Here is a 12,407-nt window from a genome sequence, read left to right as displayed (position 1 = left end):
ATTGAAACATGCCTGGCGTTGCCAACCTAAGCTGGGCTCTTGGAACTGGGTTGCTGCGGGAGGCAGGTGTCCACGCTGTCTGTCACGAAGTCGGACACTGTTACCGATCGGGTTCGTGACTCGAGACGGGGAGAAAAATGAGGTGCATTTCTAGCATAGGCAAAATTACATCCGGGTGTAGGTTGAAGCATTGCGAAAGTGTCAAGGGACTCTCGTAGGAAAGGTTTGATCAGTATGCACAAAGGTCTAACAATGTTTATGTTGGAGAATTTAGGTGAAAAATAAATATGTGCCAATAACTTCAAATTTATGGCATAAAAATTAAAAATTTTGGCTGTCTATAAACAAATAACATAATTTACTGGAATGTCTTGCTATTAATAGAAATGGATTGCTATAAACAATTTTTTCCTGTGAAATGTTTAGCATTTAATATTTTGTTATCATTTTGAGTTCAACTCTAATAACGTTGTCAAAAACAATATTTTATGGTGGTAGAAACATTAACAAACAGCAGGTTTGTCGACGGTGGAGGTGCTCACTTGAGGTAGGCCTTGATGCCCATGCGGGCTCCCTGCAGCGTGGTGTCCAGGGTCAGGTGGATGGGGTTGTTGCACTCGCGCGCGTAGTACTCGTGGATCACGGACGAGTGGCTCGTCACCTCGTTGCCGGTCGCCCACCAGCCCACGATGGCCTCCTGGATGTTGACGCGCCTGTTCAGGTCGAACAGGTCCATGGCGTAGTTCAGCTCCGCTTCCACCTGCGCATAGGCCGGTGCCAACCACGTCCCACCCCAGGCCACCGGGCCATTCTTCTGCACGGACATGAGGCAGCCACCTACATGCATCAATCATCACTCCAACGTTCCACCAGCAAACCATTGGAAACAAAAGTTACTTTATGGACAAAAGCTGCAGCAATTTAAGAAGACAATTTAAATATACATTTATATTATGTCTATCACTGTTTAGTAGTAATATTAAGGCCTATATAAGCTAAATAAAACAGCTCACAATAATTATTCATCACTGTCTTCAGTTTGTCTGTATAAGCTAAATAATATTAGCTAAATAATAAATACAATATATGTATGTATATATGTATGTGTGTGTGTGTGTGTGTGTGTGTGTGTGTGTGTGTGTGTGTGTGTGTGTGTATATATATATATATATATATATATATATATATATATATATATATTCATTCACTGTCGTAAGTTTTCACTAACATCCAAGTAGGCTAATTGGATGTAAGTTTCACTAACATCCAAGTAGGCTAATTGGAGGCTGGTCAATACATCACACTTAGCTTCACAACAATTCATCTGGTCTTTCAGAATCTAAGCTACTTCAGTGATTATACGAGGGTGTTTAGAAAAATAAAGATACACCACAGACAGCAGGAAAGGGAAAGTTTTGGCAACATGGATTGTAACCTTGAACCTTCCCAAAACTCCCCCCCCCCGGTCTTGTTGTTTCTACACTGGTGTGGTTTGAGTAGCATATGTTCATAATGATTGCATATATTCAGAATACAGCCAAATGTAAAGTGTTTCATCATACATTTTCTTCATGCAAAAGGTGAATGTCCAGTGGATGTTTACAACGAAATGTTTTCCATCTATGGTAACATAATGAATGGATTAACAGTTAAATGGTTTCACGCTTTCTCTGGAGGTAGGATACATGTTCATAAAGAACACAGGAAGGATGAATGATGACGCCCTTCTTCAAAGAAAGCAACTAAGCAAATAAACCTCTAAAATTGAAAGAATTGCATAAAATAATACCAGAAGTGTCTATGACAACTCTTTAAGAAGCTGTAACTGTGACTTTAGTGTACTGGAAATATGTGCAGGCTGGGTTCCAAAAATGGTAACGGAAGAACGCAAAAAGACAAGGACGGGCTATGCAATCCAATTCCTCACACAATATGCAAAGCAGGTGATGAGTTTCTTAATCACATTTTTACTTGTGACAAGATATGGGTTTATCAGGATCCAAGCAACAGTCAATGCAATAGCGCCATACAAATTCACCTAAAGCCAAGAAAATTAAAACTTAAATTTAAGCAAGGCATTCTTCTAATTAACTTAATGTCTCCCAGTACAATTAGAGCTGATGCATACTGCACAACTTTCAGACATCTTAAACAGGCGTGTCAAAACAAACGTAAGGGCATGGTGACAAGATGAGTATTTTTTGCTTCATGACAACACTTCTTCTCACTCAGTGCTTCAAGCAAAAGCATTACTCAGAAGTTTCAAGTCAAAAGTTTTTGACCCTTCACCATACAGCTGGACCTTGCACCAACTTCTACTTGTTCCATTAACTAAAGATATTTTGCAACTTCCGTCATGATGATCAAAGTTGAAATGTGGTTTCGACAAGAGGCAGTAAGTAAACTTCTATGACTGGGATAGGATAAAAAAACTTGTACCCAGACTTAACAAATACATACTTGGACAATGGCAGAAAATATGCCAAAAAATAAGACATGAATGAGCATGTAATTTGTAATGAAATTTTTTTAATGTTTATGCAGCATTGATTAATGAATTGATTGATTTAAAATCACAAGTGTGTTTTTCAAAAGTGGCATGGTCTCCCCTAACTCAAAATATCCCCCCCCCCCCCCCACCTAATTTATCATCACCTAAGATACATTGCATCTCTTAACCCTGCATTCTTTCCTCCAGCCCATTCCTCCCTCCCTGTCCACACTAGAAAGGCAAGCCTCCCTTCTTCCGTTCTCCTCCATTCTCTCGAGCTTCCACCAATGATCTCTCCGCCTTTTATACCCTAGTTCCCAGCTGTTCTCTCACAGTATATCACCTGCAGCCTTCTCCTCCGTTACAATGCTTCCCACCCCAATTCCTTGATCATTTCTGACGGACCACGCAGTTCCCCTCTCACCCTTCCCTTCTCCGCCACATCTTGCTACTCTACGCTGCACCTTCTCCACCTCCCTTGCTTCAGCCACTAGACACTGATCCCAGATCACAGACTACTTTTCAAAAATCCCATGTAGAGTTCTACTGTAATTGGTTAAGTATTTGAGTCTTTCCTCCTCTCCAAAACCAATGCTTTAGAGAAAATAGGTTTTTTTATTAATTACGTAATTAATACAGTACCTGGTCTTCATACTCCTTGTGTGGCACACAAAAACAATTTGTTACTTCGACAACACCTTTCTCGACAGTACCTGAAATAAAAAAAATTAATAATAAATAAACATTGGCCTATCCTACAAAATTTAAAGCTAAAATTGTATAACTTAAGGAAACCTAATTAAGTAGTTTAATAGATATTTTTTGTAATACCGTAACCTGAACACAATCTTTTTTTTTACCTGTGTAATTAATACATAATAAAGTGGAAAAATTTTAAATACAAAAACAAGTATTTCACAGGAAATAAAAATAGTGTGTATCCTAAAATAGAACAGAATCCCAATTACTCCTAGTACTTTGTGACAAAGAGGTAAGTAGGTCCCTAGTTCGTATCGTAAAATTCAATACCATTGAAATCATTCTAATGTAGGTACTTAATATGACATGGAAATTAATATTTAATTATTAATAGTACACTTTTCAGTCCAAATATAGTAGTTTACTTCTAAAATAATTTTTGGTAATTATTTTGTTAATATGTTTATATGCAGCGGCTGCTGCTACTGTTTCAAACGTGCGCGCGTTTGCCGACCTCCCGTCAGTCATAGGTCCCCCTCCCATTTCCTCCCCTCCTTCCTGATGTGCCCTTTCCTCCCCTACCTCGCCGGTGCGCTTGCGCAGTGGCATAGGCAGGAGGCCATATAGTGTTGGTCCGCCGTCGGACGAGGGTCTTCTTCGTCCTCAGTCCGTTGCCGCATTAGGGTTTTGTGACTCAGCTACTGCTGAATATTTTATCTGCGATGTGATAGGTTTGCCGTAATTAATCGCACGAGATCACGAACCGTCATGGTTTTGCAACGGCTGCGGTGTTAGAATGGTCTATGTAGCGCAAGGGTAGCCAAGTTTTTAATTCCTATGTTTTGCTACCTTTAATTGGTTTGATGTTAGTGCGTAATGGGCGTGGTGCTTCCACATCGAGCGTTGCAAGGCCATGTCTGGTAAGTGTGTATCTCAAGTGCCTTCTCTCTTTTGTGTTACGATTCCGTAGTTAAATTTTTGTAGTGATCAGTACATTCTTAAATTCTGATCTGTTATGTCTTCTGTTCTGTGTTGAGTCTCGCCCTGTCTGGGCTATGAAATTTATCTTTATATAGCTTGTTCTCGCGTCTACGAAGTTGCTTGTTCGTGTATTCGCCCCGTTAGATTTCATAATTGCGGACGTTTCCATGTTTGTGAAATATGCCTTCTCACGTGGGTTATTAGTCCTTTGCTTGCCCTTTTGCCCATGGGTCGGTCATTTGCTGTAACATTCACTAAAATGTTTTTTAATGTGTAATTATATTTACATACTACGTGTTGCAGCGCAATTATATATAAACATATATATATATATATATATATATATATATATATATATATATATATATATATATATCCATGTATATGCATTTGTTCAGTGTGCTGCGGCATTAATCTTTGTATTTCGTTAAAGTCATGTTATTTATTGTATGTTATTGTGCTGTTTTCAATTTAATTTAATCACATATTTGCAGTTTGTCTTAATATAGAAATTTTGTCACCTATTTTGTAAAATAAATAAGAATAACGTCTAGTTAATACAATTATTCTTGTTCTCTTGTTTAAGATCACTCAGCTATTATGTTCAGAACACCCGATTTTGGCTGCCTAAACCATATTTACCATTGTATTTGTGTGTCTTTCAGCGTGGAAGTGTAGACTACTGGGACCTAGGGATCCCGGGAGGCTGCAAATATATAATATAAATGATGCAGGCGCCACCATTTACAATGGCAGCACTCCTGTTAAGTATCCTTTAGTACTTACACTACTCATCATTTGATTTAGACTTGCGATTGAACTTCTCCATGTGGCAAGAAGTTCTCTCCACTACTTCACTGCATCTCAACACTCTGAACCCACCTCAGTGCTGACTCAGTTCACCAGACAAAACATTAGTCACCCTAGTGCGCATGCACCTGTACAGGTGACGCACCGTATTTAACCGCACGGGCACTGCCTTTACGTGAGCATAAGGCAGTAGCGTTAAGTGAGACATTGATGATTCAAGATGACAGTGTACATCAACATGGTAAATGTAAGAATGTGACAGAGTCACAAAAAAGGGCAATTGTGTTTGGCCATATGGTGCGTGACTGTTCAACATGTTTACAAGCAGTGGTGTACTACATGTGGCCACGAAACATGACGTCAGAATTGTGGTCGAAAAAAGATCCTGACAGAGAGGACAGAGACGTGTTTCACGGCTTGTGAATCAATATTGCTTCCTAACCCGACATGAATTGCTGCAGTCGGTGAATGAAAGTCCATTTCAACCTGTTAGCGAGAGAACATTGCGACGGGAACTGCATGCAATCAAAATTTGGAGTCGGTCACCTTGCAAGAGGCCATTGCTCACACAAACACCTAAAGCTGTGTTTTTCAATAGGCTGGAAATCATCAAACGTGGACAGTAGCTGACTGGCGGAATGTAATGTGGTCTGACAAATTATTTTTTGCCTGTATTCCAACAGCACACATTGTCAAGTGCTACCAAAGCCCCATTGAAGCATTTCATCCCGGATGTGAGCAAAGTCAGGTACAAGCCGGAGGTGGGTCTGTAATGTTTTGGGGGTGTTTTTTGTGTCATGGATTGGGGCAGCTTATCGCAGTGACCACTAGCATGAACCAGCATGTTTATTCTGGATGCCAGCATGTTTATTCTGGATAATCAGGTGTTGCCCTTCAGTCAACATCTGCATGATAAGTATGCTATTGATACACAGATTTTTCAAAATGACCACAGCAAAGTTCATCAGGCTGGATGCATATGTGCCTGGTTTTATTAACACTCCCCCAACCTATTACATCTCCATTGGCCTGAAAAATCACCTGACTTGAATCTAATGGAAAATCTGTGGGACTATTGGAACAGCAGTGGAAATACATGATCAAATCCTCAGCGATTGGCTTGACCTGGATGTGTTGTACCTACACAACCTTGTGGATTTTCTTCCTAACCGAGTCCAGACGGTTATGAAGTCCAGAGGTGAAGTAACACTGTATTAAATTATGTTTGTAATAATTTCTCCAGGTGTGAATAATTTTTTGACCATTGAGCTTATTTCCCAGCTTCTCTGGACCCCTCTCTCTTGATCACCTTTAACAATCTTTCCATTTGCTTCCTCCTCATACCCATGTCTCATCTCGCTGCCTTGCGCTGCAACTTCAACTCTTGTACCACCTCCGTCTACATATTCCAGTATCAACCTGATCAACGTGGAGTACGCCTTCATCTGTACATCTTCCTGCCAAGCAGCTCCAATACACCCTTCCCCTTCTTCCCCTCTCCTTGTGCCTGCTTCCCTTATTCTAGGGATTTCTATAGGTTTACTTAAATACATTCCTCCTCCTTAACATGACCATCCTGTTTCTATTTAATGCCATGCTCCAGCATGTGCAGAGCACACTGTAGTTCACCCTCTTACCCCGTTTCATACTTCACACAGTCAACTGAAAACATATACAGCTTACTTCCCAATCATTTTTCTATATCCTTCATTATGATAGGGAACAGGACTACGCAGTTCCCACGCTTCATATCTCTCCTAACCACGCCTCACCCACGGTCTGCTGTCCCCTACCAACATCTCCACCAGCCACCAGTGCATCGCCTCGACAATTCTTTCTTAAAATCACTAAATACAGCATCCACATGCATCCCCATCCATCGCTTCCGTCAGATCATTCGATAGCCCAGCCATGTCTTACAAGCGAACGCTTTCCTAAACCCACGCTGCCCATCCAGCCCCCCACATAAGTCTCTTTCTCCCACCACCATTTATCTGTCTACCAGTTTCTCCATTACCTTTCCCAAACTAGAAGACTTATTCCATTCTCCTTTGAAAATTAGTACTGCCGCCACCTCCTTCCACTGCTTCAGTAACTTTCCTTCTTTCAGCGACTACATAACCAGGAACATACAGTAAAACCCCTTATTTGCACTTTTCAAGGAACCCCAAGGAAAAAGTGTAAATTGCGGGAAAGTGTAAATTGTGGGAAAGCACTTTTATTGGCAGTTAATGCTAAATTTTAGCTTAAAAAAATGTATCAGCATTTACTGGTGCTACAAGACAAACAATAGTTGTTTACAACACATTTAGGGCACTGCAAAAATATAATTTTCTTAAATATAAAAAACAATGCAACATAAAGCCTACATTAAATTTTCTCTAGTACAGTTTTATAGGTGTACATACTAGTATAAATTCAACACTTTTTAAAGAAATCTGAAATTTTTGTTTGACTTTTCTTTTGTTCAGTTTGTATGGTCTGAATTTCTTTTTCCAAGGAATGAAGTGCATCAACTTCATTTTCACTGTTTGGTGCACTGAGAATATAATTCCTTAGAGTCTGTAGGGCTTGAAGTGCATCGATCGTCGTCAGTATGGGAGTTTCCACTTCCGAATCATCATCTTCACTACTTTCTTGTTTTTCTGCCAGATGACTATCAACAATGTCCTCCACAGTCTGGACTTCACAAGTTACAACATTATCATCCAGTTGTACATAGTCAGTGAAGTCTCCATTTTGTGAAAGTTGCAGATATTCTTCTTTCACTTTATCTGCTCCAGGCAAGTTTTCACTGGATCCAGCACTCTGTCCACTGTCAACAAAGAAACCAGCTTTCTGGAAACAGTTGGTTATAGTTTCTGGTGTAACTTCCTTCCATGCTCTTGCTGCGAAATGTAGTGCAGTTAGTAGATTTATTTTCATTTGTGTTGGGTCCTTGCCATTGTCCAGCATGGCAACTGCTCTGGATACAATGCATTTGCGGTAATAGCACTTGAAAGAGTTGATGATGCCCAGATCTAGGGGCTGGAGTGTGCTTGTGCAATTCGCAGGGAAATACACAATCTTCACATTCCTCAGCTCTATGTTTATTTTGTGGGCAGGGCACTGATCAATGAATAGCAAGACATTTTGGTTACGCAGCACCATTTTTCTGTCAAAAGCTTGGATCTGTTGCTGAAAAAGAGACCCTGTCATCCAGGATTTATTGTTTGCTTCATACAAAGTTGGCAAAGTTTTAATGTTTTTAAAACAACGTGGTTTTTTTGATTTGCCGATTACAAACAACGGAAATTTTTCAGAACCACAGCATTTGTAAGTAAGAGAATGGTAATGCGATTTTTGCTCAGCTTGCCACCATGGCATTTTTCCCCTTTAAAGCATAATGTTTTATTAGGCAATACACAGTAAAACAAACCTGTCTCATCAGCATTGAAAACATCTTTAGCTGAGTACCCCTCCAACTGTTCCTTGAGCGACGTGTTTTTCCAAACATCAGCAGTTTCCTCGTCCACACTCTTGCTTTCACCACACACAACCTTATAAACAACATTATGGCGCTGGCGAAATCTGTCTATCCATCCATTAGAAGCTGAAAAATCATCAATTCCAAGCCTCAAAGCAATGACTTTTGCTTTCTCGCGTAGTACGTTGCCATTGATTGGAAGATTTGAAGAGCGAGCACAAATGAACCACTCATACAACAAACTTTCAAGTTCTTTAAATGTAGAGTCTTTCACGTACTTGCGCTTCTTCGCACTAGGCCCGCATTGGGCAGCATTTGCTTCAATAGAACACCTATTTTTAATTATTGTGTTTAAAGTACTAACAGGAATATTCAGTTCCTTGGCCAAAACCACTCGGGTACCCACATGCTTGTCAAACTTCTCAATAATTTTAATTTTATCTTCAATAGATAAAGTATTTCGTGGAACTTTATACCTATCCATCTTCAATCAAAATCTTGCCATAAATAATATTGTGAACGATAAAAAAACACGTGCTAACCAAAACGGACGTTGACTAATGTAAACAATGAAAGCCATCATAGATATGTACTGTACATAATGCAGCACTACTAAATATACGTACTGTGTATGAGCGCTTTCCGGTAGTATCGATAGCTCTGCTACGAGAGTGCTCTATGACACCATAAATAAAACCGTTTGTGGTTCTGCTACGAAAGTTCTCTATGGCAGCAAAGATTAAAACGTTAGTAGAGGAGAGGCACCATAGAACTTGTCGATACATCAAAACGAAAGGTTACAGACAATAGGCGAACTACTTCAAACTTTTCACATCTATGACTAACGTGACGAGTATTTACATTTTTACCGTGTTTTGAAACGTACATTCCGGGTTTTTTGGTTACGTAGCGGTGTAATTTCAGGGAAAATGCAACACGAAAGTTAATGTACAATAAAACGGACCTACATAAAATGACGTTATTTGCGGGAAAACGTAAATAACGAGAACGTAAATACGAGGTTTTACTGTACTTCCTTGCCCTGAGTTTGAGGTACTGTTCCCAAAACCTTCAGGGCCAGCTGCGGGTGAAGTCCATTTTACGATACTGGATTCCTAGTGGTTGGAAATAAAGAGGCGGAAATTTATGTCGTCATGGAAGTTGCAACTCCAATGATAACCAATTGAATTGCAAAACCAAAGAGAAAAGAAGTACAAAATGTTGGCAACAGCACCTTTAAAAAAAAAAAAAAATATCAATAATAGTGAGAGTTTTGGAGCGATCGTTGTACTAATAGGAGTGAATTAATAAAGAAATAAATATTTTTGTAAAGTGAATAAAAAAGTACACAAAAAGTATTAAAAAGATATTAGGATATTTATTGGAATTGTGTGGAAATAAGTGTAGTAGTCACGAGAAGTGCATGATTATGTTTAATTATATATTAAATATAACGGTGCATTGTAAAGAAAGAATATGTAGTTGTGTGATGCAAAGGAAAATGGCAATTTGTGGTTCGCAGTTTGAATTAATTAAATGACAATTGTTTTTTGCATAAATTTAATATTCATAAGAAAAAATTGTTAGAAAAAGATTATCTCCATAAAGACAAGTAAAGTAAGTAGGTTTGTATTGCTTTAAAAAGTTTGTTGTGATTGTATGTGTACGTTTATATCGCAATATGGTAGAGATATTGATGAAGTCATCAAAAAGGCTGTGCTAAAACTGTATGTTCTTATGGTATAAGCAGGGAAATTTATGGGTTTTGGTGAGAGATAATGTAGAAGCAGTAATTTTCAAGTACTTCATATAGGTAAATTATAGGTTAAGTTAATCGTAAAGTAGACTTAAAATCTACCAAGTATGGTTGCTTAGAGATACCTGTATTTATTTTGGGAAACTGAGAAATTTTGCCAGAGTATTTTGGTGGTATCATGAAGTAGACTACAGTCGCAACCCAGAATAGTCTATTTTGCGATACCAGTATTTAAGGTAAAAGCACCGATAGTGGACACCTTTAAGAAATTATTTTTTAAAAAATCTCCTAAAAAAATTCCTTAAAGCACAAAAGTTGTTAAATGATATTAATGTATGCATTGGCATTTCTCCAATCCTTCCTTGTCATCTAGAAACGTGGATTAACAATAAACATAGCATAGTTATTAATATAATAATTTAAAAAAAAATAGTGTTTTCATACCAGTAGTGGACATGCAAAATTATACTTTTTCCTAGTAGTGGACACAAGATTTAACCAGTGGTGGACACACATTGAAATGTGCAGAAACATTTGCAAAACTAATTTTACATTTACATAAATAAAGAAATAGAGACTAATACAGTCATTTAACTTATTGGGATTAAATTTAATTATTAAATTTTTGAGCATAAAATGAACTTAACTTAGTTGTATAAGACAAAACTTGAACTTTAGCAACATTCTACACAAAAATCAAAAGACAAAAATGAAAACTGTCTTCAAAGTTTAAGTAAAATTAGTACCTGGGGTATGAGATTTACAATACCAACAGCAAGACAATAAAAATTAACACAAACACTGCAGCTTTTAAATTACATTTCAAACACATCTACAGGTCCACTGAAGGCGTATTTCGTCCTGCCTCCATGAAGTTGAAAGTTTGGGTTTGGCAAAATGCCCACAATTTGAGTAACGTGAACATATGAAATGTAATTGTCCTTAAGTGCAAAAATTTTCTTGGATGGACCAACTGCTCTCATCCCCATTACTTGGATATCGTCACCTTCTAATGTTTGTATTATGCATACATATCTGTACTTTGTAGCCAAACATTTTCCTCCCATGAAAGTTACAGGCACAAAGGCTCCTGGTTGTACATTTCTCTCATTTGGCTCTTGCAATATGAGTTCTTCTTCAGACACTTCACTCATAGCGTCCGACGAATCTAGCAGAACGAGATCCCGATCATCTTCGGAAGATGATGTATCGTCTTCATTGCTGATAGTTTTGCCAGTAGGCATTAGAGGAAATTTTCCAATTTCTTCCTATTCCTTTCTGCAATTCTCTCTTCCTTTTTCTGCTGAAGTTCCCTCTTCAAATTTGCCTTGTTTTGGTAATATACCTGCCACTTCCGAGACGTCGTCACTGATGGAATCTTTTCCCTTGTAGCTCTTTTCTTAGTTTTCGGCATGTTGTCAGATGGCCAGAATAATGCACGTTTAAATGGAGATGGAATTACTTTTCCACTTGGAGTCACAGCACGTGAAGTTCCAGATATGTTGCATGTTCCTGAAGTAGAAGGTTCAGGGGAAGATGAAGTACCTGGTATCTGTACCGCAGGTGTTAGTGCTGCCTCAGAAACCCTTTCATTTGTGGCATCACATGTCAGTTGTTGAAGAAGATAGTGATTGCAAAAGTGCCGTATCAACTTCGATGACGAGTGTTGCAACATTTTCAGCTGCAGGTGATGATGAAGTAGTCTGGGATCTTCTAAGACATTGTCTACTTGGAGTTGCACTGCAGGTGACAATGAAATAGTCTGAGTGCCTTCTACTACATTGTCTACTTGGGGCTGCGCTTCAGGTGACAACACTAGAGTCTCTAAGCTTTCTAAAAGGTTTTCTTCAGCTGGAGCTGTAGATGATGGCAGTGCATGAATGCCTTCTGCAGCATGATCATCGAGGGGTGGAGTACCTAAAGTTGTGTGATGCTCAGTTTCTTTCGCCTTGAGGTCGTTCACATACTTCCAAAACTTTAACATTCAGCCAGATTCCTGAAACTTGTGTACCTTCTCAGCCCCTAAGAAATTTTCCAATAGCTGGGATGTGCATTTTGTCGGACAGCCATGTGTAGCCCTCTCAGAACTTGCAGAGTTTGCTGCTGGTTTAGACCTACTAGCAGATATTTACATCAGCTTGACAGTGTCGATTGTAGAAGGATTCCATGGATGTAGGCCACTTTTGCGGAAAGCATGGGTGAGA

The 12,407-nt window shown here is 38.9% G+C and overlaps 1 protein-coding gene across 1 annotated transcript in view; it reads right to left on the bottom strand.

The window, feature by feature from the left end:
* LOC134531552 (eukaryotic translation initiation factor 3 subunit F) overlaps nt 1-12,407 on the bottom strand; it is a 45,198-nt gene that overhangs the window by 29,785 nt on the left and 3,006 nt on the right. Inside the window, exons 2-3 of the mRNA XM_063367248.1 lie at nt 3,134-3,204; nt 543-760 (exon numbers count right to left, since the gene is read on the bottom strand). Of these exons, the coding sequence (XP_063223318.1) occupies nt 543-760; nt 3,134-3,204 (289 nt within the window). The remainder of the gene's footprint in view (nt 1-542; nt 761-3,133; nt 3,205-12,407) is intronic.

The sequence above is a fragment of the Bacillus rossius genome, chromosome 5, assembly GCF_032445375.1.
Source record: "Bacillus rossius redtenbacheri isolate Brsri chromosome 5, Brsri_v3, whole genome shotgun sequence".
Lineage (NCBI taxonomy): Eukaryota > Metazoa > Arthropoda > Insecta > Phasmatodea > Bacillidae > Bacillus > Bacillus rossius.
This window is presented reverse-complemented; position numbering and strand designations above follow the sequence as displayed.